The sequence below is a fragment of the Spinacia oleracea genome, chromosome 4, assembly GCF_020520425.1.
Source record: "Spinacia oleracea cultivar Varoflay chromosome 4, BTI_SOV_V1, whole genome shotgun sequence".
Lineage (NCBI taxonomy): Eukaryota > Viridiplantae > Streptophyta > Magnoliopsida > Caryophyllales > Amaranthaceae > Spinacia > Spinacia oleracea.
The window spans coordinates 137623440-137649896 of record NC_079490.1 but is presented as its reverse complement, the minus strand read 5'-3'; the positions used below and the strand labels follow the sequence as shown (position 1 = coordinate 137649896).

General features: G+C 39.3%; 4 protein-coding genes across 6 annotated transcripts; 1 reads left to right on the top strand and 3 right to left on the bottom strand.

Moving 5' to 3' along the window:
* Positions 1–3418: 3418 nt before the first annotated feature.
* Positions 3419–12790, bottom strand: LOC110780134 (protein FAR-RED ELONGATED HYPOCOTYL 3). 3 transcript variants are annotated; one of them, XM_056827298.1, is made up of 5 exons: positions 12521–12790; positions 12223–12323; positions 8726–9903; positions 8509–8613; positions 3419–8407 (listed from the first exon to the last, which is right to left on the bottom strand). In XM_056827298.1, the coding sequence occupies exons 3-5, from the start codon at positions 9881–9883 to the stop codon at positions 7949–7951; spliced, it is 1722 nt and encodes a 573-aa protein (XP_056683276.1). In that variant the 5' UTR covers positions 9884–9903; positions 12223–12323; positions 12521–12790; the 3' UTR covers positions 3419–7948. The 3 variants fall into 3 exon arrangements, with proteins under 3 accessions (XP_056683276.1, XP_056683275.1, XP_056683274.1); XM_056827297.1 differs by having other exon boundaries at positions 12223–12790; XM_056827296.1 differs by lacking the exons at positions 12223–12323; positions 12521–12790 and adding an exon at positions 10155–10436.
* LOC130471944 (protein FAR-RED IMPAIRED RESPONSE 1-like) lies at positions 10324–12285 on the bottom strand. The gene is made up of 2 exons (XM_056842302.1): positions 12223–12285; positions 10324–11760 (listed from the first exon to the last, which is right to left on the bottom strand). The coding sequence occupies exons 1-2, from the start codon at positions 12283–12285 to the stop codon at positions 10324–10326; spliced, it is 1500 nt and encodes a 499-aa protein (XP_056698280.1).
* A 2883-nt stretch (positions 12791–15673) lies between the features above and the next one.
* LOC130459776 (uncharacterized) lies at positions 15674–21567 on the bottom strand. The gene is made up of 3 exons (XM_056827325.1): positions 20850–21567; positions 20024–20191; positions 15674–15808 (listed from the first exon to the last, which is right to left on the bottom strand). Exons 1-2 carry the CDS (start codon positions 21153–21155, stop codon positions 20030–20032), a joined length of 468 nt encoding a protein of 155 aa, XP_056683303.1. The 5' UTR covers positions 21156–21567; the 3' UTR covers positions 15674–15808; positions 20024–20029.
* Positions 15703–17349, top strand: LOC130471943 (uncharacterized). The gene has a single exon (XM_056842300.1). The coding sequence runs from the start codon at positions 15703–15705 to the stop codon at positions 17347–17349; it is 1647 nt and encodes a 548-aa protein (XP_056698278.1).
* Positions 21568–26457: the final 4890 nt, after the last annotated feature.

Genomic DNA, 26457 nt, shown 5'->3' with positions numbered 1-26457 from the left:
GTTGGGGTAACTAGAGTATATTAATGAAAAGACATAAAATAAACTTACTTGTGTAATGTACTATTCACAAAAAATACGAGGAAAAAATACAAGGTCAAAGTATCTGAATTTGTATTGTTTATGTATTATAAAATTTTAAGGGGAAATGCAATAACTACAACGTACTTTAACACCAACGTCCGTAATTAAAGTTACCAGTTGCCCTATTTATCACTAACGACTGACTGGCTTGAGGTCCTCCCCTACAATCAAACCCGAAGTCCCCCTATACTGTTAATCAAAGGAAGCCTAATACCAAAATCACCAACCCAAAACGTTTTAAAACAATGTGTAAGCAATGAAACGTCCCCAACCAGGAACCTCCTATATCATCCTCGCGAAGCAATGTACTTCTCCCCGGCTGCGGGTATGCGATATGAGTTGGATATAAATCGGACCTTTTACTTTCAGACCTATGACGAGATCATAGGGGAAGAGGAGTGGAACCCCGTTGATAGGGACACTATCGTACGGGCAATATTTTCAAAAACATCGGACAGAGAAGGATTTCCCGGTAGGTTCATGGTAACGGAGAACAACCGTGTATTACCATTCCACCTCCCCACTCCCGAAGACTCGGGTGGTCGTATTCCAGCTGGTTTGTTAGCTTACATAGAGTGGGAAGCTAGGAGTAGGGCCGAGTTTGAGGCGTTTGAGGTAATCCCTTATAATTACTTACCTTTCATTGATCCCATTCCAGTACTACATATTGACCAAACAACGGTATACACTGTGCCAATCAAAAAAACCCCTATATTTTTTGGTTCTTACACCGATGGACTTCATGTCATGAAAAACTCTAACTACATTCACTCAATTGACGTTGATGTCTTCTACCGTGAAGGGAACCTGTATAAAAAGGGTTACCACCATATTCACCTGGGATCAACAGAACAATACGTCGGTCATACAACACCGACACTACTGGCAAAGGGAATGTTAGTGGTCATTTGGAATGCTAGAGGTGTAACCAGGCCTTCGTTCAAGGAACACTTCTATCGCATATTTTCCCAACTTACACCGTCCATTATCATCGTGACCGAGTCAAGAATAAATGAACCTCAACTACTGCTTATCGCACAAACACTGCCTGGGACGTACCAACATGACTTATTCGGTCCCGAAGGACGAGCCGGGGGTGTTGTTATGTTTTGGTCTGTCAACCAAGTCCAGCCATCGATTACGTACCGGCATGATCCCGTTTGTCAAATGGGGGGAGCAAAACCTAAACACCTTGCGTCGTTACAATTTCATGTAAGTGTCTTCCGTTTTACATAGACATATAGTATGAGATAAGGTTCCAAACGACGGTTTGGTACACAAACAATAACTACATGGTGTACCAAACCATTCAGTTTCGGCCATGCTTTTTCGATCCATATAAAACTGATTTGACCGAGAAAACACGTATTTTGGGGTATTACTATACCAAACGAGGGCATATAAAACACCAAATGTTTGATAGTGTACAAATGGGGTTACAAGGGAGGAATGTATGTTTGTGGTTCATTGTAGCTCAATAATGTTTGATAAAACATACGGTTTTTTCATGAAATACCCCCGAGGTTTACAAAAACGCACCAAATACCCTCGCGTGTTTCGATTAACATAATATGCCCCTATTTATCCGTACTGTTCATGAGATGCACCTAACAGTTAACGGCGTTAGTCTACCGTTAGTGGAGTTTTACTATTTTGCCCTTAATTGTGTTATGACCCCATTTACTTACCTTCCCTTTGACAGAAACTCAAAAAAAAAATCTCATATTCTTCTATTTCTCTCTCCTCTCCCCTGTTCTTCAAGCTTCAACCTACTCGAAACCCAGTAATTCTGGGTAGATCCTCCTGCTCTCTGGTCGCTGGCGACGTCCGATCTCCGCTCTCTGGTCGCCGGCGGAGGCCGATCTCTGGTCGCCGACAGTGATCCGGAGGATCACTTAAATCAGATGTTGATGGTGGTCGACTTGGCTTCGCGGAGGGTGGTCGTTCTCCGGTGGCCGCATTGGGAAGGTTGTCGATTCTCCGGTGGTGCGGAAGTTTCGCGGCGGTGCAAAAAACGAAGTTGTTCTTCCTCCTGCTCTCTGATAGCCGACGGCGTCCGATTTCCGTTCTCTGGTCGCCGGCGGAGGCCGATCTCGGCCCAGGGTTCAACATCCTCGGTTGCACCGTCGATTCATTGACCCACTCAAGTGCAACGAGCAATAGAGAAAGAAGGGATTCGGAGGACGAATCCCTTAGTTTCTGCAAAGGTAAGGGAGTTGAAGAAGATGAAGAGGAGAGAGAGTCTTCAAAAGTTTCTGCAATTTGAAGCACAAAAGGGTCAAAAAGTGCTGCATTTAGGGTTAGAATTGAAGTTGATTTTGACGAAATTGGGTATTTTGATTTGCAATTGAATGAAATTCGAGAAGTTGAGGGTGTTGGGAATTGGGAATTGGGAGAGTGAGTAAAATTGAGTGGAGACTGTTTGAAGAAAATTGGGAGTCAATGTAGAAGCAGACATTGATTATGGATTTATGGTGGTGGATTTCCAGAATCGAATTCTAATTCTAAGGTTTCTGACTTACTACTAAGATAGTATGAAGCACTTAGTTAAGGAATTCTCTGTAAATGTTGTTGTAAGTGTTGTTGATATGAATATCTTTGATAAAGTGGTTTAATTCTTGCAGCCTTTGTGTTTTAAGTAGCTCAATCCTGTATGTTCTTCTCTGGGTCCGCCCTTCTTGTTTCTCCAATCTCAGTCCAATTTGTGGGCGATTAGTGTGAATGGAAGTAATTGATTTTTCGAATTTGATTGTTTGCACGTTGATTCTTATGTTGGCGGTTGTAGAACAATGGAGTGCACCGGAGAAGATGGATCAGGAAAAGAGAAGGAAGGGATGGAGAGAAAAGAAAAAGAAAAAAAAGCAGTTTGGATATTTAGTGCAACTTAGTTTACAAATAGGTGTATATTGTGCAATAAGTTTAAAAATAGGGGCATTCTGTGAATTATAAACATGACTTAACGGAGGACTAACGGAAGGTCGGATTAGGGGTATTTGGTGCAAACTTAGGCAAAAATAGGGGTATATTATGTGATTCGAAAGACACGAGGGTATTTGGTGCGTTTTTGCAAACCTCGGGGGCATTTCATGAAAAAACCGTAAAACATATAACAATTTTTTCCTTTTATTCGTACGTAGGCTGTGATCCCGGGAACGACTTCCCGAGCAAAACGACGTCTATTGATGTGCTAAGCGTTGCAGACGGACAGATCCAATGAAAGGTAATATTAGCTTTCCCTAATCCATAATAACTAAAAACAGTCCCCCAATTAACGCGAACAAAACTTACGGGAATACGACACACAGATGTAATTTACATACGAAAGATATTGATGAAATTGTCCAACTCTTAAAATACGCTTTTTATTGATTATTACGATCTTTTACAAAGGAAACGTCGATTTACTTTGGGAGGAGAAAATACACAAAAACTATAAGACAAACGAAGAATAATTTATACAACATCCAAATGCATGATTCAATCTTGTCGAGGCGGTGGAGGACGCGGTCCAGCCCAACATCAACAAGACGCGATGGCAGCATGTTTTCCTCTGTTATTAAATTGTGATCTTCAACCCACCGGAACCACCCACAAAATCGACATTTAAAATATAATTTATGTGGATTTGTGGTTGTCTGTGAAATCCTTAGTTCAGTTATGCAAGTGATGCATGTTGGACAACTGATCGTCTCGCACCAGAGCATCTTCCGGCCATCTACGCATCCCACGTTTGCCGGCGGTGACCTTAGGGAATTAGAACTATGAGACATTAGCCGGAGTGCTTTTAATTTTAAATTATTTAAAATGAGCTAGGAAGTGGCCAACTTCTTGTGGCTTATATAGCTGTGGTGGTCAAAGTCAAAGATTCTTTGACAAGCTTCCAACACTTTTGAATTTTTACTGAGGGAGGCGGGAAAATTCCCGCTCAATGTTTCAAATTAATTTTGGAATTCTCCTATTACTGCGTTGTTTGGGATAGGCCATTTCGTACGTTTGGGAACTTAATTTAAAATTAGTTTTTAATGTATCGTATTTGTTATTGGTTAATTAATCGTATTGGTTAATTAATCGTATCGGTTAATTAATCGCATTGGTAAATTATTCGTATTGGTTAAGGGACTGAATGTGTACCCGGTCGAGAAGTCGCCCAAATCTCATTTGGGTCTAGGGTTGAAAATCAAACCAATGACGGTATAAATCCTTAGTAGTGTTAAGAACCCGATAGTTGATTTCAAAAATCCATTCAATCCGATTACCTTAGATTTACCTAATTCATTCACTTAGGAGGTAATTATCATTTTATAACCACATATGTATATAATTATGTAGTAATAGTCTTACTAAGTGTAATGTATGGTCGTATGCGTACAGATCGTGGTCATCATGAAATCATAAAATTTCAATTTTCGTATTTGCATAAATTAATAACACTTGATATTTTGAATATAAATATCAGGATAACATCATCGAACATCATAACATACGTAAATTAAGACAACCATGTAATCTTACATTGTTATATTGTTACGTAAACACATTTTATTCTAAGACGTGAGAATTTTCAATTTTAAACACATATTGTAAGACATAAACACATTATATTGTAAGACGTAAACAACCTATTAATGAGGTACTAATACTAATAAAAGTTCACAAATGTAATCATTACATTTTATTACTAATATTGGGTTTGGAGTCATTTCAAATATGAGTTAACAATGTTCGGACACCCTAGTGTCGAATAGGTCACGGCAAATTAAAGACCTATAATATCCGACTTTTAACACATTAAAGTACCCTACACCCTTTACCTTCAAACATATCACTAACTTGCACATAACCCTAAATTCCAATTCTTAGTAGTCTACTGTTCCATACCGACAATATGAGTGTGCCAAACTACTTACGATAACGAAACCACATTTCCCTAAAATTCAATTCTTAGTGGTCTACTGTTACATACCGACAATATTAGTGTCCTACAAGTCATAGTAACTAACCCTAAAATCCGATTCTTAGTAGTCTGTTGTTCCATACGGACAATATTAGTGTCCCAAACTACTTATGATAACGAAACCACATTTCCCTAAAATCCAATTCTTAGTGGTCTACTGTTACATACCGACAATAATAGTGTCCTATACAAGTCATAGTAACGACAACACATAACCCTAAAATCCGATTCTTAGTAGTCTGTTGTTCCATACCGACAATATTAGTGTCCCAAACTACTGAATCAAACGAAAACATCACCAAAGTCGGATAAATTGTGTTCAACATTCAACTATTGATTTCACTCAACAATAAGAACAATTATGCAGATAACGTTAAATTGCAGTAGTTTGCATTTACTGGAAAAGTACTCTGGAGCGGTACCAAGTAATAAGATCAGTAAACCTGGTGGTACCAAACGACGTAATAACTTTTTAACCCACCTAGGTTGTTAGGAATTTATTTCACTACGTTTTTTCACCGACAACTTTAGTGTAGTATTCACTTCCCTTTATAGTTGACAACCTCCTTCCAGTGGGGACTCCTCAAACCAACCCACTTGTTTCTCCTTCTAGCTGTTCAAACCCTAATTGTTTCCAAATTCTCCACCGGCAAACCTGCCAAAAATGGACAAAGGCAAATCTATCCTTGTTTGTGATAGCAGCCGAACACTACTCTGCCACCCAAAAGCCATAATGTACTTCGAGCAGCCAAAATCTTCAAACGGGCCTGAATTGAACTACAACACCACTTACTACTCCATCGACGTCGAAGACGCAGAAAATGGTCTCCGTGTGCCGCACGCAATCAAAACTGACCTGAATATCCAGCTTTATTGTGCCGTTAGTAAGTTGCCTTACCACCCTGTTATGTTCCCTTGTTCTGTGATGGTCACCTCTGCAGGTAAAATCCTGCCTGCACACCACCCTTTAATTACGGACCACCCTAATATGCATCTTGGGTTTTGGGCTTACTTAGATTGGTGTTCCAACCGGCTTGCTGCACAAGGGTCGTGGTTGTTGTACCCGAACAACCTCCTCGCTGTGGTAGACCCTAGACCAGCTGTAGTTGTGGACGACCTCCCTGTGTACAATTTCCCTGATTCCAGGAGCCACGTTTTCATTGCATCCAACGCTCATGCTATTCATGTTATGAGTGTGGAACATACGTTTACTGGGGTGGAAATTACTGTTGTTCCAAGGTATTTTCAGACCAAACGACGGGCTTACACTGAGGTGTGCTTAGAGGGAAAGACTATGGTTGGGACGGAGGTTTCCGCCTTCATACCACGAGGTACGGTGGTCGTTGCATGGAACGCCCTATCCATGACCAGACCCTCATTCAGAGCCACCTTCTTTGAGATGTTTGCAAGGCACCATCCATCACTCATGGTCGTTACTGAAGCCCGAATAAGTAACAACGACTGCAGGGAGCTAATTAGAAACTTACCAGGAGAATATCAATCCAAATGGTTTGAGAATCAATGCGGAGGGGTTGTCCTTATGTGGCGGGGAAACGACTTGTTACCAAATTACAATGAATCTGATTTGGGTTCGGCCAACCTCCTGTTTACTGTCTTATTTGAGGTACTTCATTTAATTTCTTATTTCGGTTCCCAACGCTTTGTTTTACACCGTCTGGTACTTCCATTAGGGTACCAAACAGGTATGCTTACTGCATTGGGTTGACTGCATAGTACCAAACAGGTGTACATAGTACTGCATTACAATGCATACCGATATTTTATGGGTGAGTATGGTACCGTTATGGGTGAGTATGGTACCGCTACCGCTATTATTATGTCTCATACGAACTATGTAATGTAGACAATTAGAAAACATTTTTGTTGATTGTAATCGTTTATTTGATTTATGCAGTCGGTGAAGCTCCAGAAGCAACCACTTGCGCGTAAACTGGAACTGTAAGCGCCAGAGTCTGGAGCTATTATACACAATTTTCCCCATTAGTGTGTGTGTAGTACTTATTATGTAGGGTGGTTTTTACCTATACACAATTTTCCCCATCAGTGTGTGTGTAGTACTTATTATGTAGGGTGGTTTTTACCTATAGTATAAGAACTTAGTTAGGTACTAGCTTAACTACGGCGTAGTATTTATCGGCATAGTATTCATCACCATGACGTATTTAGTTATTAGGTTTGGGTAGATTTTTCTATCCTACTTCTATGGCGTAATAGTAACAGGTAAGTTATTTGTTGTTGTTCAGACATTGCCTACCTTTAGCTCGTAGGAAATGTAATAGGTGTATTTTATAGTTTCAACCTAGGCGGCGCTGCCTTCCATGTAATATTTTGCGGATGATGCTTTTCGTATTACTAGTCTTATTCTTATTCTTCATACGTATTATTCGTCTTTATTTTTAAAAAAAAAGTACTGGTGTTACGACAAGATGTAGTACCCCTATAACTTTAACAAATAGTCGTTCTATAACAGATACCGCAAAAACACTAACACAAATACTGTTAAAAATAGCAAACACGAAGTAGGGTACCAAATTACCGAATTATACATGGTTTAGTACATAGCAAACACGAAGTAATTCAGAGTTCTGTGTCAATTATGAAAATTCAGTTTACGAAAGTATCTAAAGTAACCTTATTTAAGTTACGACATCCTGTAAACCCCAAATTGGGTAACACGCCATAATTCAGACTTATTGGATGGAAGTCAATCAACTTCAAATAACGTACCACAAATGTAGATTTATTGGGTGGATTTCACCATGGAAATCAATTCTAATTCTTCGTAAGGTCATGACAACCGAGCAGGTCTTGAGTGAATACTGGATTACCACTGGCGCCATGTGTAGAATGCGTTCCACACCCACCCTCATTGACTAAAAAACCCGGATTGGACTACAACAAGTGTTTAGTAGTTGGTTGATAACTACGGTGATTCCCATGGGAGGTTTCGTTCACAACCTGGAAACTATGCCGGTGCTGGTTATGATTTGCAGGCATACAATGAGTCCCGGCATCTTGATAATTTCCACCTCTGTTGCTGCTGTTACTGGTGAAGTAACGAATGGAACCAGCATTCTGGGACATTTGCGACATCTGAGATATTTGCACTCCACTCAAGTTTTGCGACATTTGCACACCATTAATGTTCTGGGACATGTGTAAACCGGATAGGTTTTGGGCAATTGGACCACCAGATATGTTTTGTGACATTGATATACCACAACGGTCTTGGGACAAAAGTACGTCACCACCCTCCGGGGTCATACGAATCCCACCCACAGACATGCGAATTTCTGTCTGTCCTGAGGGAAACAAATTTGTGGCAACAACTCCACTTACTCTTCCAGATGACTGTATACATGTCAAACGCTAATAAATACAAGCTAAGTGTTGTTGACGGTTAATAAACATTTAATAACATGAGTGGTACAAAAGGACACGAAAAAAATCACCTGAAACTGTTGAACGGATACCCCATTGTTGTAGTTCTGCTGAGGGTATACCATAGTCCCCCTTACTTGCCCAGCCATTTGAGGCGGGTAATCAGCACTATACCCCTGGAAATATCACAAACTCAAATCAATATTTGTTTAAATAGAATATCACAAACTCACAAACTCACATCAATATTTGTTTAAGTTTAATTTGTAGCGTATGTGATTCACTCACATATTGATCGTGGGATCCCCAACCAGGATGGAAGGTGTTTGGCTGCTGCACGTAGTTGTGTTGAGGAAGGCAAGTGTTCTGACAATTGCTGGTCTCTGGAAAGTCTTGTGGTACAACACTCTTGTTTTTCCTGACTTGCTTCCTTGCGGGGTTTTTATTCTCACCTGGTTGTAAAAATCTTTTTTCACGAGTCCTGTGAGCCTTTAAACCACCGCGCGGAACAGGATCTTTAACCATAATAGGGGGGGTAAGTGTGGTAGTATCATCCCCAACGCTGTTTGGAGGTTTGTTAACGGAGCCTGGTGTCGTAGGACCAACAATGGCCATCCTGTTCCCCCCGGAAGTCAGTGCACCAGCTTCGTTATCACCAACTGCTGAAAGAGCATCACTCTCATCAAGACGTAACACAATATTCATAATACCTTCTATGACCAAATCCAACTTCTGCTCGGAAAGTGATCCACGGAGGGCAGCAGGTTCCACCGCATTCATAATCCGGTCATAGCGCTTAACTTCTTCTGTTTTCTCGGGATCATGATAAGCAACCTTCACAAGAGTGTGCTTGCGTTGTATATCTTTCCTCCATCGGTCAACTATATATCCAGCAGGCACATTTTCCACATCCTCCACGTCCAACACCTTAATGATGTGCCTACACATAATGCCGTGGCACTCGAAATGTTTGCAGTCACACTTTGCAAAAGAGGTCTCCTTGTTGAACATCACGACGTATATACGCTTCCGGCCTGCCAAAGATATTTCCTTTCTCAAGAACTTGGACCATACCCATACTTTGTCAGACACCGTATGCTCAACCTCCACATCAGAAACTAATTTCGAAGTAATAGGTGTTACGTAACATACCCGCATACATTGGATCTGGACTTCAACGAACTTCGCATCCGTATATAGTTTCTGGAACTTCCTCTCCACAGCAAACTCTCCAACCAAAGACCGAGTAAAACGACAGCAGTTCACATCAGCAGCTTTTTCATCATTGGCCCTACTTTCCATGGCCTTGCAGTACCTAGGAGCAAACTGATATAATCTCGTATTCTTCTTCAAGTACCCGTCGAAGAAACTGTTAATACTCTCAACCCTCTGAGTCGTCTGCATCCCCGCCCAAAAAATATGCTTCACATATGCAGGTATCCACATTTCTCGCTGATTATACAACCCTATACATTTAAAAAAGGTCATTAGGTAAATTAACAACAAAGGAATTGAACATGAAAGACATTCTCACCAAAGACAATGCCATATATGAAATACCAACCACATTGCACATGTAAATCAAATATTTATTGCAGTTTGGTACATAATTAAATGAAAACGTGTACCCATCCAAAATGTTATCGCGGTTTCGTATGATGTATACTTTACCATATCACGATTAGAATTAAAAGTAGTACCAAACCATGATAAATACCTACTAGCCACTTGTAGCTTTCCTTAGCCTCCTTCAGCTTGAAAGTTTCCACCACTTCAGCCCAACCTTCTTCGAATTCAACAGGGGTCAAACTGTTGTATATGACATTCTGTAGGGCAACTTTTATTTGGGGAAAATCAGTCATCGAACCCAATTTTCGGCTGAACTTCTACATAATATGCCACATACACCAACGATGTCTGGTTTTAGGCATTGGCATTGCTATTCTAATTGCCTTCCTCATAGCCGCATCCTGGTCGGTCATAATAGCAGCGGGAGCTTTACCCCCCATACAAGACAACCATGCCCTAAAGAGCCAAACGAACGTTTCCGCGGTTTCATGAGACACTAATGCACATCCAAGCAAAATTGTTTGCCCATGGTGATTCACCCCAACAAAGTTCGAAAATGGCAACTCATACTTGTTTGTCAAGTACGTGGAGTCAAAACAAACCACATCCCCAAAATACTCATACGCGGCTCTGCTACGAGCATCAACCCACATTACATCCTGCAACTTCCCTGTTTTATCAAGCCGGTGGAGATGGAAAAAAATTTGATTATCCTTTGTCATTTTATCTAAATAATTTATCATTGCAACAGCATCCCCATCTCGTAGCCTCAATCGCATCCTCCTATTCAAAATATTATGCACGTCTTTTTTCGTAAAACCAATATTCTCTACACCATTCCTTCTTCCCGCTAAGTTATTGAAAATCTGAGCCACAGGTGCACCTGAATCGTGATCATTTTCAATCTGTTTCAGGATTGTCTGAGTTATTTTCCTGACCCGGAACATGGAAATATGGTTGGACTTGGTAGGAGTGGGAATGTGGTTCAAATGTTCAGTAACAACACTCTTCACAACCCATAAATTCTCTTTGGTCCGAGCCCCATATAGCATAACAGGGCAACTACACTTCTTCGTCTTCCTCTTAAGAATTGGTTCCTCTGCGCAGGTAACTACCCTGCCATTCACCATCCGCCGGTATTTTGGCCTTCCATGACACTCACACCTCCAAACATAGGTCCTCAGGGAATTCGATTTGCCCGTTTCACTGTCTTTCACCCCGCTCTTATTCCCTCCCATACACACTACACCAAAACCTTGTTGCTCCCCATAGGATCGAAAATAGTTATTCAATGCTTCCCAATTAGCAAAAGACATTCCAACAGAAGGGGTCGGTAGAACGGGACCTTTGTTCCGCTTCGTAGGAGTTGTATACATATCTGCGTTAATGGTTGAAACCCCATCTCCATCACCAGGGCCGCCAATGTCTCCATCCTCCATACAAGTAGTGTTTCGCCCCACTCCCATTTCTCCGGATTCATCATAATTATCATCATTAATCTCATTCAGGTCATCATCATTTTCAATACACAATTCTTCATCTAATTCATCTCCTTCATCTAATGCTTCATCATAATCATCCACAACATCATCCTCGTCATCTTCCCAACGTTCTTCACCAACTTCTACCTCCTCAACTCCCCCATCTTCAGACTCTACACCATCACCTACCCCATCATCTTCGTCAAACCCATCATCACTACAATATTCCCCTACATCATCCAACAACTCTTCCTCCCCATCCAATTCAAGAACCTACATAATGAAATTTATTGTGTTTAATTTGGAGTATGGTACAGGATTCCGATACCAAACCTTAAAAATGTTTACCAATGAGTTCGTGTTCCCCATTGCCTTTTCCTCTTTTAACAAAATGTTTTCCGTAATTTCACAATTTATCAATAACAATACCCTAAATTTTATTCCAATCATCGTTGAGATCCTAATTATTATCCCAATCATCTTTATCCTAATTTTTTTCCCCATATTTCGTAACCAAATTCAAACCGTAATTTCAACATTACTCAAATTTATAACATGGATAATAAAAAAATTCATACCATAACTAATTCTCAGTCTCTACTCACTGAATTGAATGACCTCGTTTTAATAAATATTTCGAAATTATTTTTCCACTAATAGTTGAATGCATTTATTGTATGAAAAAATGAAATATTTGGTTTATTTACAACTAATTACGGAAACTTGGAAACATACCTGGTTTAATTGCAACCTCCTTTTGCTTCCAACCACTCCTTCACCCTCCTTAGAAGTTCTCATTTCCGGCGCCTACCAATTTTTGGCCAACTTATCCACGCCTACTTCATGACAAACACCATACACAAGGTGAGCCCAGCTTCCACATTCGAGGGCTTCATTCATACGGATTTCAAAATTTTAATCAAACAAACCAGATCTGAAAAATAATTATGAAATTGGGGGAAGAAATTGGGGGAAGAAATTAAACCGAATAGAAATTAAAGTTTACGGAAAAAAATTATGCAAATAATTTCACCATTTTTGCCGCCTAAAATTTCAGCAGTGACATTGGCGCAATTGGAGAAATTTTCACACTCTCTCTAGAATTTCACCAAATTTTCATGGCGCTAAGAATTAACCCCCATTTCCTTTTTCTTTTCTAACTAAAATGACCCCACTTCTGATTTTAGTATTATTCTATTGCTAATATACCATTTAAATGGTATACCTAGTATACACAAAGACTTCCTCTTGCGAACAACATAAATTGATTGAGGCAGGAGTATTATTTATTAGCAAATGCAACTACTCCGATCCACTTTTTCTTTATAATAATGCAAATGCAACCACGAGTATCATGCTTTTAACATCTTCTATCGTAGGATCGTAGCCAGAATTTATCACTGGTGGGGCCGCTTGAAAACCCATACTGTTGGACCGGTTAATAAGTTTTCTCAAGGCTTAATTTTATGTGTGATTGAAACATCAAAACATACACTACGTTTCAACAATAGTTAGATGGTCCAGACAACTGAGACAAGTGCACCATCTTCACCAATACCATAATTTTGGACTATATATTAGAGTCAGGGACGATAAGTGATGTCAAAAAGTGATCCGATCTGAAAAACCGACCAACATTCGAACCGAATAATATCCGAGAAGTAGAGGCTCTTGAAACCGATCCGAACCGATCCGACAACGATCCGAAATCCGATTTGACCCGTGAATCAAAGACCCGAACCCGATCCGCTAACCACACGAGGAGACACGTAACCCGATTAGTATCCGAATATTTTTAACCGAACCCGCATCCGACCCGATAGCAATCCGAAATTTGATTTTACCCGATAACAACTGCAATCGACCCAACTCGATAAAACCTGATATCCGATTTAACTCGCATGTTGTTGACCCGATCGGAATGAACCCGAAATCGACTTTCAACCGAATTTTGGACATAAAACTTTGTGTGAATGTGTCTTTATAAGTGTAAAGATTAATTTTTGACGGAGGGAGTAGAATTCTAAAAGATCATCATTAATTTGGCATGAAATATTAGAATAATAAAGTGATCCGGATTTGATAGTGAACTCGAGAGTGACTCGATCCATAAAACATAAGAATACAAGACAACCAGATCTTAACTCGAACCGCAAACTCAATCCGTAATTGACCCGGATCTGAGGTACGACCGATCCGAACTTGACCCGAACCCGAGATTCACGATCCAAACTTGACCCAAACCCGAGACTTTATTTGATCTAGACATGATCTGTTCCCTCATTAAATCGGTTAAAATAGTAAGCGAATTCGACATACACCTGAACCCGGGACTTAACCGATCCGGACATGACTTGTACCCGCAGTGAACCGGTCAAAAAATCAACTGTATCCGACATACACCCGAACAAAACTAGACCCGAACCAAATTAAACCGATACAAAACCGTTTTAAACCCGAACCGGTTCAAACCGAACCCGAGATTTAACCAAATCGAAATTACCCGAACCGAAACCGACTCGAACCCGTAATAATATATTACCCGACTTTATCCGAAACCGAAGTTAATCGAACCGATCCGAATAGAACCGGATGGAAACATTGAACCGACATTATCCGATTTCGACAAGACCCGAACCGTTTATATCCGATCCGAAACCGATCCGATGATCCGATTTGACACCCCTACTGAGGATAGGGTATAAATATGAGAAATAGTTAACGAAAATTAGGATTCGCGTATTATTAGACCCAAGACACATCGACCCTATCCACTATCATCACTATTCGCATCCACATTTGCGTTAGATATGAATTTAATCTTTATCAATGATGGACGGGACAACGCTTATTAATTGTTGGCCTACTATTAAGTTTCCTAAGGCCTAACTTTTGATGTGTGATTCAAAGTTATCCTACGTTATCAAGCCTCAATCTTCTCTAGTCCAATTCTACAATTGGGATAAAGGTTTTCGTCTATCGCAATTTAAAAGGTAGACTATGGTGCACATAGAGCATGGTGCACCTTAAGAACACTATCATATAATTGAAAGAACTTATGGTTACGAGAAAAGAACATGAGTATTTTTTTTTATTTAGGTTTTTAATAAATAGTAAAATAATATATTATTTTTATAAAAAAAAAGTGAAATATTATATCGCATGTTCTTTTACCGAAGTGTCATGTTCTTTTGTTTATGCACATTGTTCGTTTGGTGCACCATGCTCTATGTGCACCACGGTCCATAATCCACGTATTGGATTCTATTCTAAAATCAATTGTGAATAGGTAGAGTAATATGCCAATCTTATACGAAGTATATATTAATGATTTTCCTTTTCTTTTGTTTCAATGTTGTGGGACAACTAATCTCGACTCACATACACACCTCTTATATGTAAGCCATACTTAATACGATAATATGAATAAGTTGCTAACATGATAAACACAACATAAACATCTATCTCGATCACTTTCTTCCCCCTAAATGACCGAGTAAGTATTAAAGCGACAATTATTTTAAAATGAAGGGATTAAGATAGATGCAAAAAAAATCGACTCTTTGAGAGCAATACCCGACAACAGAAAATAATTGAGGCATTATGATTTATGAGCGAATGCAACTACTACTTGTTTTAATCATTTAACCAAATGTAACTACTCCCTCCATTTCTAAATGTTGTATCCATTTGGAATCTTGGGGGGTTTTTAAGAAAAATAGAATCTTGGTTTGTATGGGTATAAGTGTAATGATTGGGTGTAAGAGAAATGATTGTGTGTAAGAATGTGTAAGAGATTCTTTTTTAAAGATTAAAGTAAGGAGAGAGAAAATATTAAAGAATTATGGGAAAGGGGATATTTTCATTTAATTAATCAAAAATCAGAAAAAATCTGATTGAAGTGGGGACCAAAGTACATGAGGTGGATTTATTTCATCCAATGAGATTACAGCAACAGAAAAAAACGGAGGGAAGACTTCCCAAATTGGGAAAGTCCACTTCCCTTTTTACACTTCCCTCCAAAAACAGAAATTTACCAAAAAGTTTTCCCTCCAAACTTTTTCCCTCCAAACTTTATACATTTACCACCCTTTATAAATAGGGGACAATTTCTACCCAAAAACCCTCATAAATTCCAACTGTTTTAATATCAGTTACAACAACAAAAAACCAAAGGCAATAAATGCACTACAATTAATCAGCAAGGGGACATTAATGGCTTCAGATCAAGAGGAGGACGAGTTCCTCGGTTTTTCCGATGATGAAGGAGACGGGACGAACTCTGATTCAGATTATGATGATGATGAAGCAACCCAAAATGCTGTAAGTGAAGTAAATGCTCATCAAATAGGGGACTTTGAGCAAAATCAACAATTGCCAGATCTGAATGAAGTGGGACAAGAATATGCACAAGAATGTGAAGTGGGACCACAGCATACATCAGGTATATCAGATAACCACTCAGTTCCATTTTTGTTTGATTTGAACATGCCAACACAACAAGAGTTCCCACCATCTCCAATTCATCAAACAGAAACAGAGCAAAATCATCATAAGCCTAGAACCCCAAGGATTAACAACGAATTAAGGTTGGAAATCTTGTTGTTCCTTCTCTTAAGAAAAGAAAAGCATTCAGATGAACTCATTCATGGGACAAATAGGCAGGCTGTTATAAAGTTTGGTTACACAAGGAAGACAATTAGACTAATATGGCAGAGAGCATTGGCACATAAGGCAGCCATGGATTTGTATTTCTATGATAGCAAATATCACAACTGTGGGAGAAAGAGAATTCAAGTAACATATGAGTCTATAGCCTCCATAGCCATGGGGGATAGAACAACCATTATTGATCTAGCAAGGATGCTCAATTTGAGTCCCACAACAGTTTGGAGAATGGTGAAAAGAAAACAGATAAAACCACATTCAAGTCCATTGAATCCAGGCATTTCAGAAGAATGCAAGATGGCAAGGATGAAGTGGGTACTTGGTCTCTTAATGGACTACTCAATACCAAATGATCCCACATATTACAGCATGTATGATTTCATTCACATCGATGAGAAATGGTTCTATCTTACACAAAAAAGTCAAAGAGTTTATTTAGCAAACAATGAACCATTTCCACACAGGAAGGGAAAATCAAGAACTAAGATTCCAAAGTTCATGTTTATGGCAGCAGTAGCAAGGCCAAGGTGGGGACAAGATGGGCAGTGTGAGTGGGATGGGAAACTTGGTATATTTCCATTCACAGATGCAGTGGCAGCAAAGAGAACATCCAAAAATAGAGTCAAGGGGACAATTGAGACTAAACCAATCAAGTCAGTTAATCAGATTGCAACTAGGGCCATGCTAATCAACTACCTAATCCCAGCAATTAAAGAGAAATGGCCACCACATGAGGGGGAAAGGGTGATATACATCATTCAAGACAATGCAAAGGCACACATTTTGCAAAATGATCAAGAATGGCAGCAACATTACAAGCAAGATGGCTTCACATTGATATTGACTCAGCAGCCAGCAAACAGTCCAGATTGTAACATATTAGACTTGGGGTTCTTTAGGTCAATTCAATCACTAATGCACAAAAAGATGCCTAAAACAGTTGAAGATTTAAGTGGTGCTGTGACTGAGGCATATAATGAACTGCATGCAAAGACTCTATCTAATGTGTGGATGTCACTTCAATATGTTGGAAATGAAATTTTGAAACACAAGGGGGACAATGACTACCAACTCCCACACAACAAGAAAAAGATTTTAGAAGATGAGGGGAATCTGCCAGAACAAGTTAAGGCCCCAAGGTGGGCTGTGAATGAATGCAAACAACTTGTTGATGAATGGAGAGCAAATCAGTGAAGTATAGAGCAAGAACGAGAGATTACTTTTTGTGTTTTGGGAACATGTTTTAAAAGTTACAAGAGCAAACAAAATGTCACTTTTGTAAGCTTGAATGAAAGCATCACATGTATTTAAAACATTTTGGAAGCAACATATCAACTGGAAGAATGAATGAATCAATTTGTTGTTGTTAATCTTTAGTTTTTGTTCATCATACTCACATATTTGTAGTTATTCATGTACATTGCATATTAACATATGATTTCAGGATTATTCAAAATCATAAGGGAACATGTACATTGCATATTAACATATGATTTCAGGATAAGTCAAAATCATAAGGCAACAATGCACAAGGCAATATGAACAAGACAGCATCAACAAGGCAACAATAACTAGGCAGCAATGCACAAGGCAATATGAACAAGACAGCATCAACAAGGCAACAATAACTAGGTTATCACAATCATAGTTTAGTTTTTGTTCATCATATTCACAATCATGTTTCTTATTTGTAGTTGTAATTGAAACACAAAACACCAATTTAATGAGTCAGCCATTCCTTAAACCATTAAGGGGACAACTTTATGTTTTCAAGGCAACACATGAATTCATTTTCAAGCCAAGGCAAAGCATGGGGACATGTTGTTCTCAGTTTGTATGTGTTCATCATCATTGAATCCTAAACTTTAATATCCTCCTCCCAAATGGAGTGAATGACTAACACAAACAGAAATGGGAAAGGAAAGTCACTCCATTTGACAGAGGATACTAAAAGTGTAGGAAACTCAGGACATGCAAAATCACAACTCTAAACACATCAGCTTCAAAATGGAAAGAATGAATATCACATCATTTTCAGATGGAATTTATTCCCATTTTGAAACCGATGCGTCAAAAGATGTAATATTCGAGTTACTAAATCATTTCATCATTGAACAACTCAAAAAAACAAGGCCATGAGCAAGGCAGCAAAGGCAAGGTATTTACTTACAACATACTTAGAAAGTCATATGCAAAATCACTTCTCTAAACACATCGGCATCTAAGTGGAAAGAATGCATATCACATCATTTTCAGATGGAAAATCTTACCACCTAGATACCGATGCGTCAACAAAAGTAAAATTCGATATGCTTAAACCAATTCATCATTGAACAAAGCATGAAGAAGAAGGCATCAAGTACATAGAAGCAAGTACACACAACCATCTCAGAATGTCCCCAAGCATCCCTCACACAAACCCCATCCACCAACACTTAGCTCCTGAGAAGCATTATTCATGCTAATGGCGCATGAGTGTTAATGGAATATAGGGTTTGAGTGTCAGCAAATGAAGACTCATCATAGATGACTCAAAACAAATAACAAGGCAGCAATGGACAAGGCACAACAATCTCAGATAGGTTGATTTACAGCATATATGTAGTATGTTTCCAAATTTTAACAATGACCAAACTCACACATGGGACATTAGCAAACATTAGGGTTCCAATCTCAGAGTTGTTGAATAGCATCATTGATCTATTGTATCAATATTTTCTCAACTTTAACATCCTTTTGCCGAACGGAATGATTGATATTCACTACTGATCATGTGAAATGACAATCACTCCATTCGACAAAAGGAGTTAAAGGACAAGTATTGAAACATAAATCTCAGGATATCAACCTTTAACATCATTGATTATCATTAACACCACAATCAAACATGTTGTTTAAGTGTCATGGTGGTCCTTCCAAAGGGAATTGACAAATTGTGAACTATCGCATTGGATATTTAAAAATAAGTCAATCCCCTTTGAAGGACCACCTAACTAACAAAAGTAAAACATGCATGACATCAAAATTCATCTCAGATGTCCCCAAGCATCATTGAAACAAATTCAACGTTAACCTACACACACTTAGCGCCTGAGAAGCATCATCACTGATACTAATGGCAGCACGAGTGAGTGTAGGTAACTTGAATTGTTTCTCAGCATATGAAAGACTCATCATCGATGTAACTTGAAAAAACACATCAGCATATGAAAGACTCTGCATATGAAAGACTCATCATCATGTTAAATTTGGTCTCAGATGTCCCCAAGCTTCATTGAACCACACCATGTTCACAAACCATTAGCACACAAAAGCCTCATACAGCCTACGGCTGGATGCTAATCGCGCACTGTGGTTTATGAAACATGGATAGTTTCTCAGCACTGAAAGACTCATCATAGACCTCATTCAAACCCTAACATCACAGACCAAGCATTCAGGAAAGACAAACAATAAGAGGGGACTTTAATGAAACTGTATTTTTCCAATCACATGTTAAAATTTTATTCATAAACCCATCCCATATGCTTTCACCCCTCTCAAGGCAACACTAATCAACCAGCAAACATATGACAGTTTCAACAGGCAACATTATTAAATCAGCAAGCACACAAGGCAACATTCATCAATCAACAAGGCAACATTCATCAATCAACAAGGCAACATTCATCAATCAACAAGGCAACATGTTTCAAGCAACAAGGCAATAATAGAGGACATGAATACACTCCAAACCCTATCACATCATCAACAAAACAACAACACCCCTTGCCAACAACAGATCACAGTTGTTGGCTACTCCACCTTATGTCTCCACAGCTAACCAGCAATCCAAATATAATTAAAAGAGGGTTTATAGAAGACACACTTATCTCTAAGCATCATCAACACCCTTAGGTGGCTTTTTTTTTATTTCATCTTCCTTCACGTTTGGGGACGAAACCGAACATTGCCCATCAGAAACCTCTGGACCAGCAGTTGTGTTCTCACACTCACCCACATAGTATAGGTCGAATGAATCAGAGTGATTGGGTTCCTTGCAATAAAGAGGGGACATAAAATATGTTTAATATATTTCACATCAACTTAACAAGATCAAAGAACAACATCATCAAAGTAATCATGGAATTGAACATCCAAATCAACCAAAACAGACCAACATTCATGGTATTCAACATGCAATTTAAATAAACTCATAAAAATCGAGAAAAATCAAGGGATCTCTAACATGCAATTCATGAACTTCATCATTTAACCAAAAAAATCAAGGGATCTCTGACATGCAATTCGAAAATTTATCATTTAACAAAATAAATCAAGGGATCTCTTACATGCAATTAGAAAACTTCATCATTTAACAAAAATTATCAACGAATCTCTGACATGCAATTCGAAAACTTCATCATTTAACACAAAAATCAAACATTTATGGGACATGCATGATCACAAAAAATGAACCAATGTTAAATCTAAAACAATTCACAAAAATCATCAACAAATGAAAAAAATCATTAAAATTCACAAAAAATCTCAAAAAATCAGAACATGCAGAGTAACCCTAATTTTATTAGAAAACCTACGTTTCAACCAAAAATCACAGATTTTCTCCAAGAAACACAAAAAATCCCAAAAACAGAGTAAACCCTAATTAACTCGAAAAATCAGGAAAAAAACCCAAAAATAAGGAAATATACCTCATCAGATTCGTCTCCTCCAAAGAATCTCAGATCTGCTGGTGTGGGGACTCGATCGTCGTATTTGGACTCCACCTCTTCACCAGGCTCCACTTCCATTTTCTCAAACCAAGCTTTGAGATAATTTCGGGTACTCGTGTTCTCCTTCTGGGCCAACCTCAAATTATTCAGATACTCGCCAGAATACGAGTGCTCGTTGTTGGGACAAATGCATTTCGAGCCCCAATCACAGTTTGAGTCAGGAATTCGTTGCCCAGAAGTACCAACCGAATAAGTCGGAAGATATTTGGAGGAAGAGGATCCCATTAAGAAATTAATAAAACCCTAATAAAACTCCGATTTTATCCCCAAAAAAATTTCACCAGAGAATCGATTACCAACCGGGATTTGGGACGACAAAGGGGACAAAACTAGAGGGGATCTCACCGGAATGTCGTTCCGGTTAAAGTTTGAGAACAATTTTGAGCGAAAACCCCAAAGATCTGAGAGATCTCACCAAAAAAAACGAAGAACAGGGGCGGAGAAGGTTAGGGTTTTTAGAGAAACAGAGAGATTTCTTGAGGAGAGAGAGGGAGACAGGAGGAGAGAGGGATCCGAAGAGAATGAGGAGAGAGAGGGTGAGAGGGACGGGTTATAAGGAGAGAGAGGTGAGAGTGACGTTAGGGTTTTATTAATTTAATAAGGGAGGTGGGTGGGTTAAATGAATAAAATATTATGGGTGGGGAAAATTAGGTGGAAATATGGGTAGATTCTTTAGGTTTTTTGGTTATTAGATTGAAATATAAGGGTATTTTAGGAAAAAAAGTATGTCCAAAAATGGAAAGATTCTAAGTGGATACAACATTATGAAACGACTAAAAAGGAAACGGATACAACAAAAAGAAACGGAGGGAGTAGTAAATATCACATTTTAAAATTGTCATGAATCTGCAATAGCCGACAACAAAATAATTGAGGCTTGCATGCATTATGATCTGTGACGACTGCATGTGTGAGCAAATGCAACTACTTTTTCTTTATCATGCAAAATTGCAAATGCATTAACCACGAGTATCAGGGTTTAACATATTAATTAAAAGCATCTTTATTCAAAGTCTTCATCTCAAGCTAAATGTGAAAAAAAAATCTCCATTGAGTACAAAATTGATATAAAGATTACTCATAAAATATTGAAAAATATTTGATTTGGATGTTCTCTTAGTTTTTTAAAGAAGAGTTACACTTGTTATAATAGATTGTAGGTAAAATATTGCAATCCATCCAAAAAAATCAATTAGTAACTACAACTTCTTTTTATTTATATAATTGTATACTCGTATATGGGCCATATGGCATGAACCATGTGGTAAGGGCTGAACGTCATGGCCGTATTATTATTATTATGGCTTTGCCTCTTCTAGCTCTTCGGCAATTCGGCGACTTATTGTATAGGACTGTTGCACCAAAAGTTCGAATCGCATATAAAATAAATACTCACATATAACACAATTGATCCCTGAATTTATGATGTCACGCGTTCATATTATATAATATATACTCCGTATATACGTAATATCTATATACGTAGTATGTAGTTAGCATGTAAGCTTTAATATTTTATGGTCCTATATATTCTACATTTGGTATCAAAGTTTTCATCGTTACTGAAAAGTAAAATAGGACGTAGCTGTTTAATTTATTAACTAGTTTTTGGGCCCGGGCGATGCCTCGGGTTACTATATTAAAATATTTTCATTTACTTATTAATTGGTATTTTCACAATGATGACATGAAACATACCATGTCTTAATGGTAAAAGCTTTATTGTTTAAACACAAGGTTGTAGGTTCAAGCCTTCTGCAAATCATATTTGAATTTCTTTTTATGTATGTGAAGATCGCATGGAATGAATGATTCATAGGTAGAGCGCCACACGTCACATAAACATTTTTAGAAACGCCTTTTAATATATAGTATAGATTACCGCATGTACTGTTAGATATAATAATATGTAAATATTATTTGTCCATATTTAGGTTTGTATTTATGGTAATATGTAACCCTTGTTAGCATTGTACACTATATATATGTTAATGATAATACATAGCCTCGTCAAGGAGAATTCATCCAAGTTTACATGGTATCAGGCCTAAAACCCTAGGTCGCTTCTTTTCTCTTCCGCTCGTACTTTCTTCTTTCTCTCACTCTCTTCTTCAATGGCTGCTGATGATTCTCCTCCTGTCCACACCACCATGTCCCATGCTTATCATCCGGCTCTTAACGCCACGAACGTTAAATCCTTGATCCCCTAAATTCTTGATGTAGACAATGTCCAGTATTCACCTTGGGCCACCCTCTTTCGTAATACGGCTAAAGTTTACACAGTTTTGGATCATATTGACCCAACCGTCCCGTGGCCGAAGGATGTTGATGATGACTTATGGGATCGTTTAGACGCGATTGTCCTTCAATGGATGTATGGAACTATTTCCAAAGATCTGCTACTTAAAGTTCTGGACGACAAATCGTCTGCTATGGCCATCTGGAATCGCATCCGCAAGATTTACCAAGACAACAAAGGCACTCGTGTTGTCCTCTTGGAAAATCAATTTGGTAACACTCGGTTGTCAGATTTTTCTTCTCTGGATGATTACTATCAGGCCCTCAAGACCATAGCCGATCAACTAACCCGCGCTCGATCATCCTGTCTCCGAGGAACGGTTAGTTCTTCAATTGGTGAGTAAGTTAGATGCTGAGTATCGTACAATCGCTACTATAATTCGCCAAACGAACCCATTCCCTTCGTTTGAAGAGGCATGCTCGTCCCTTGACTTGGACAGGTTGGGACGTGAGGATGAACAAGCTAATTCAACAGCTCCGTCTACTGTTCTCATTGCTGCTGAGAAAACATCCCATTCATCTCACTCACAGCCGCAAAATACGTATGGTGGGGGCGGTGGTAATCGTGGTGGTGGGGGTAAGAAGGGCTACAAAGGCAAGAAAAACCACAATCGTGGTTCTGGCTCTAACTCAAATGGGCAGGGGCGTGGTTCTGGGTTTAATTCTAATGGGCAACAACAACAACATGGCCCACAACAGCAACATGGCCCACAACAAAATGGCCAGCAGTTTTGTTTTCCTTGGACTCCTTGGGCCCAGCAGTTTTGTTTCCCCCCATGTCCATTCCCTACTCAGAATGGACCACAGTGGCGGCCCACAGCAGTCCCACAACAAGGAATATTGGGCCCAGCGCCCAAAATTTATTTCCAGCAGCCCGCTAGTGCCTTTCTGACTCTGGGAAGAAATTATCAACCCACAGATCTTCCCGCTTTCTTTAATGCTATGTCTATGCACCCTCCCGACTCAAATTGGTACATGGATACAGGTGCTACTTCTCATCTCATGAATTCTTCAGGTATTACTTCTTCTATTGTCAATTGGCGTAATTTAAATTCACATATTATGGTTGGTGATGGCACTAAAATACCAGTTAGCGGTTCGGGCACGACCATTCTCCCTAAACCATTCCCTTCCCTTGCTCTCAAAAATATTCTTTATGCTCCTAAAATCATTAAAATTTTAGTTTTCGTACGTCAATTCACTTCTGATATTTTAGTGTCTGTTGAATTTGACCCCTTTGGTTTTTCTGTGAAGGACCTCAAAACGGGGATGATATTGACGAGGTGCAATAGTGTCGGGAATCTATATCCATTGTCCTCCCATTCTGCCTCTTCAACAAATTCTGCTTTTACAGTCTTGTCCTCTGCTGTCTGGCATAACCGGTTGGGTCATCCGGGTGATCAAGTTCTTAGTTTTCTTAGACATAATAGTCTTATTCGATGTAATAAGGGGAATAACCCCGTAGTTTGTCATGGCTGCCAATTAGGCAAACATTGTCGCCTCCCTTTTTCGATTTCACATACTAAGACTTATGCTCCTTTTAATATTATTCATACCGATTTGTTTACATATCCTATTAATAGCAATACGAGATTTCGCTATTATTTGCTTTTTCTTGATGACTATTCGCACTATTTATGGGTGTTTCCTATTAAGTCAAAATCGGATGTATTTGATGTTTTTTTGTGCGATTTCATACCTATGTCAAGACTCAATTTGGGGTTTCCATTAAAGCATTACAATGTGATAATGGTCGTGAGTATGACAATGATCGTTTCGTTCTCTTTTCTCACACAAATGGCATGATTTGGCGTCATTCTTGTCCTCATACGTCGCCTCAAAATGGTAAAGCCGAGCGTATGATACGTACTCTAAATAATGTGTGTCGTTCACTCCTCTTTCATGCCTCTCTCCCTCCTTCCTTTTGGGTCGAATCCTTGCATATGGCGGCTTATTTGCTAAATATTCGCCCAACTCGTCTTCTTCATAATCTCACTTCGGTCCACATTCTTTATAACAAAGCCCCTTCCTATGATCACCTTCGTACCTTTGGGTGTCTTTGCTATCCGAATCTCTCGGCTACGTCCCCAAATAAAATGAGCCCACGATGTACCCCGTGCATTTTTTGGGGTTACCCTAGCTCACACCGTGGATATCGGTGTCTTGATATACAAACTCGAAAAATAATCATTTCTCGTCACGTAATTTTTGACGAATTAAACTTTCCTAATTCGTCACATTACACTCCTAAATCAAGGGATTTTGATTTCTTGTCATCTGAAACTGGGTCTGCTGTCTCTCCTCCCCTAGTCCACGCTACAAATCTTCGGTCCACTCCCCTAGGCCCAATCCCGCAGCATGTCAGTGAGGAAATCTCACCCATTTCGGTCCCACAACAGCTCCATACTCCACATCTTGTGCAGCCCGTTCACGTGGAGCCCAATCACGTGGAGCCCATTTTAGACTCCATTCCTTCCTCTCCCTTGAACTCTTCTGATGGGCCAACTCCACACTCCAAGAGCCCACTTCTCCTTTCTTCTTCTCCTAACAACGTTTTTGGGCAGAATAGGTCCCTGGTGGACCGTGGGTCTGTTCAATCAGCCACGGGTCACCAGGTGCCTACCCAATCTCTACGTTTGGACTCCTCCACCCCGGCCCAGCCCCATATTCCGTTACATTTGCCTGAACCACTGCCCAATTCCCCAATGCAGCCCGCCAAATCCATTCACTCAATGCAAACTCGTGCCAAGACAGGGATTTTTAAGCCTAATTCGAAGTATGCCAGCCTAGCTCTTGTTACTTCCTTTATGCCTAAAATTTCTCCTATTCCAAAGTCTCCTTTGGTTGCCCTAAGGGATCCTAACTGGTATAATGCAATGTGTGATGAGTTTAATGCCATGATTGAGACCCATACGTGGGATTTGGTTCCCCGTCCTTCGGATGCCAATGTTATTTGTTGTTTGTGGGTTTTCACGCATAAGGAAAAATCAAATGGTGATTTCGAACGACATAAAGCTCGATTGGTGGCTAATGGTAAGGGTCAGGAGGTTGGGATTGATTGTGGGGAGACATTTAGTCCGGTTGTGAAACCGACTACGATTCGGACAGTTCTCAGTTTGGCTTTTTCTAGAAATCGGTCTATTCACCAATTGGATGTGAAAAATGCTTTTCTTCATGGTCACCTAAAGGAGACGGTATACATGCATCAGCCACCCGGGTTTGTTCATCT

What these genes read in the sequence shown, in the direction of transcription:
- LOC110780134 (XM_056827296.1), bottom strand. Translation starts at nt 10,299, where the DNA reads ATGACTGATTTTCCCCAAATAAAAGTTGCCCTACAGAATGTCATATAC. An exon ending in GGGGATCCCACGATCAATAT is followed by an intron (nt 8,614 to 8,725) that starts GTGAGTGAATCA and finishes TGATATTTCCAG; the next exon opens with GGGTATAGTGCTGATTACCC. An exon ending in TATCCGTTCAACAGTTTCAG is followed by an intron (nt 8,408 to 8,508) that starts GTGATTTTTTTC and finishes ACATGTATACAG; the next exon opens with TCATCTGGAAGAGTAAGTGG.
- LOC130471944 (XM_056842302.1), bottom strand. Translation starts at nt 12,285, where the DNA reads ATGAGAACTTCTAAGGAGGGTGAAGGAGTGGTTGGAAGCAAAAGGAGG. An exon ending in GGAGGTTGCAATTAAACCAG is followed by an intron (nt 11,761 to 12,222) that starts GTATGTTTCCAA and finishes TTCATTATGTAG; the next exon opens with GTTCTTGAATTGGATGGGGA.
- LOC130471943 (XM_056842300.1), top strand. Translation starts at nt 15,703, where the DNA reads ATGGCTTCAGATCAAGAGGAGGACGAGTTCCTCGGTTTTTCCGATGAT.
- LOC130459776 (XM_056827325.1), bottom strand. Translation starts at nt 21,155, where the DNA reads ATGGGATCCTCTTCCTCCAAATATCTTCCGACTTATTCGGTTGGTACT. An exon ending in GAGGAGACGAATCTGATGAG is followed by an intron (nt 20,192 to 20,849) that starts GTATATTTCCTT and finishes CTTTATTGCAAG; the next exon opens with GAACCCAATCACTCTGATTC.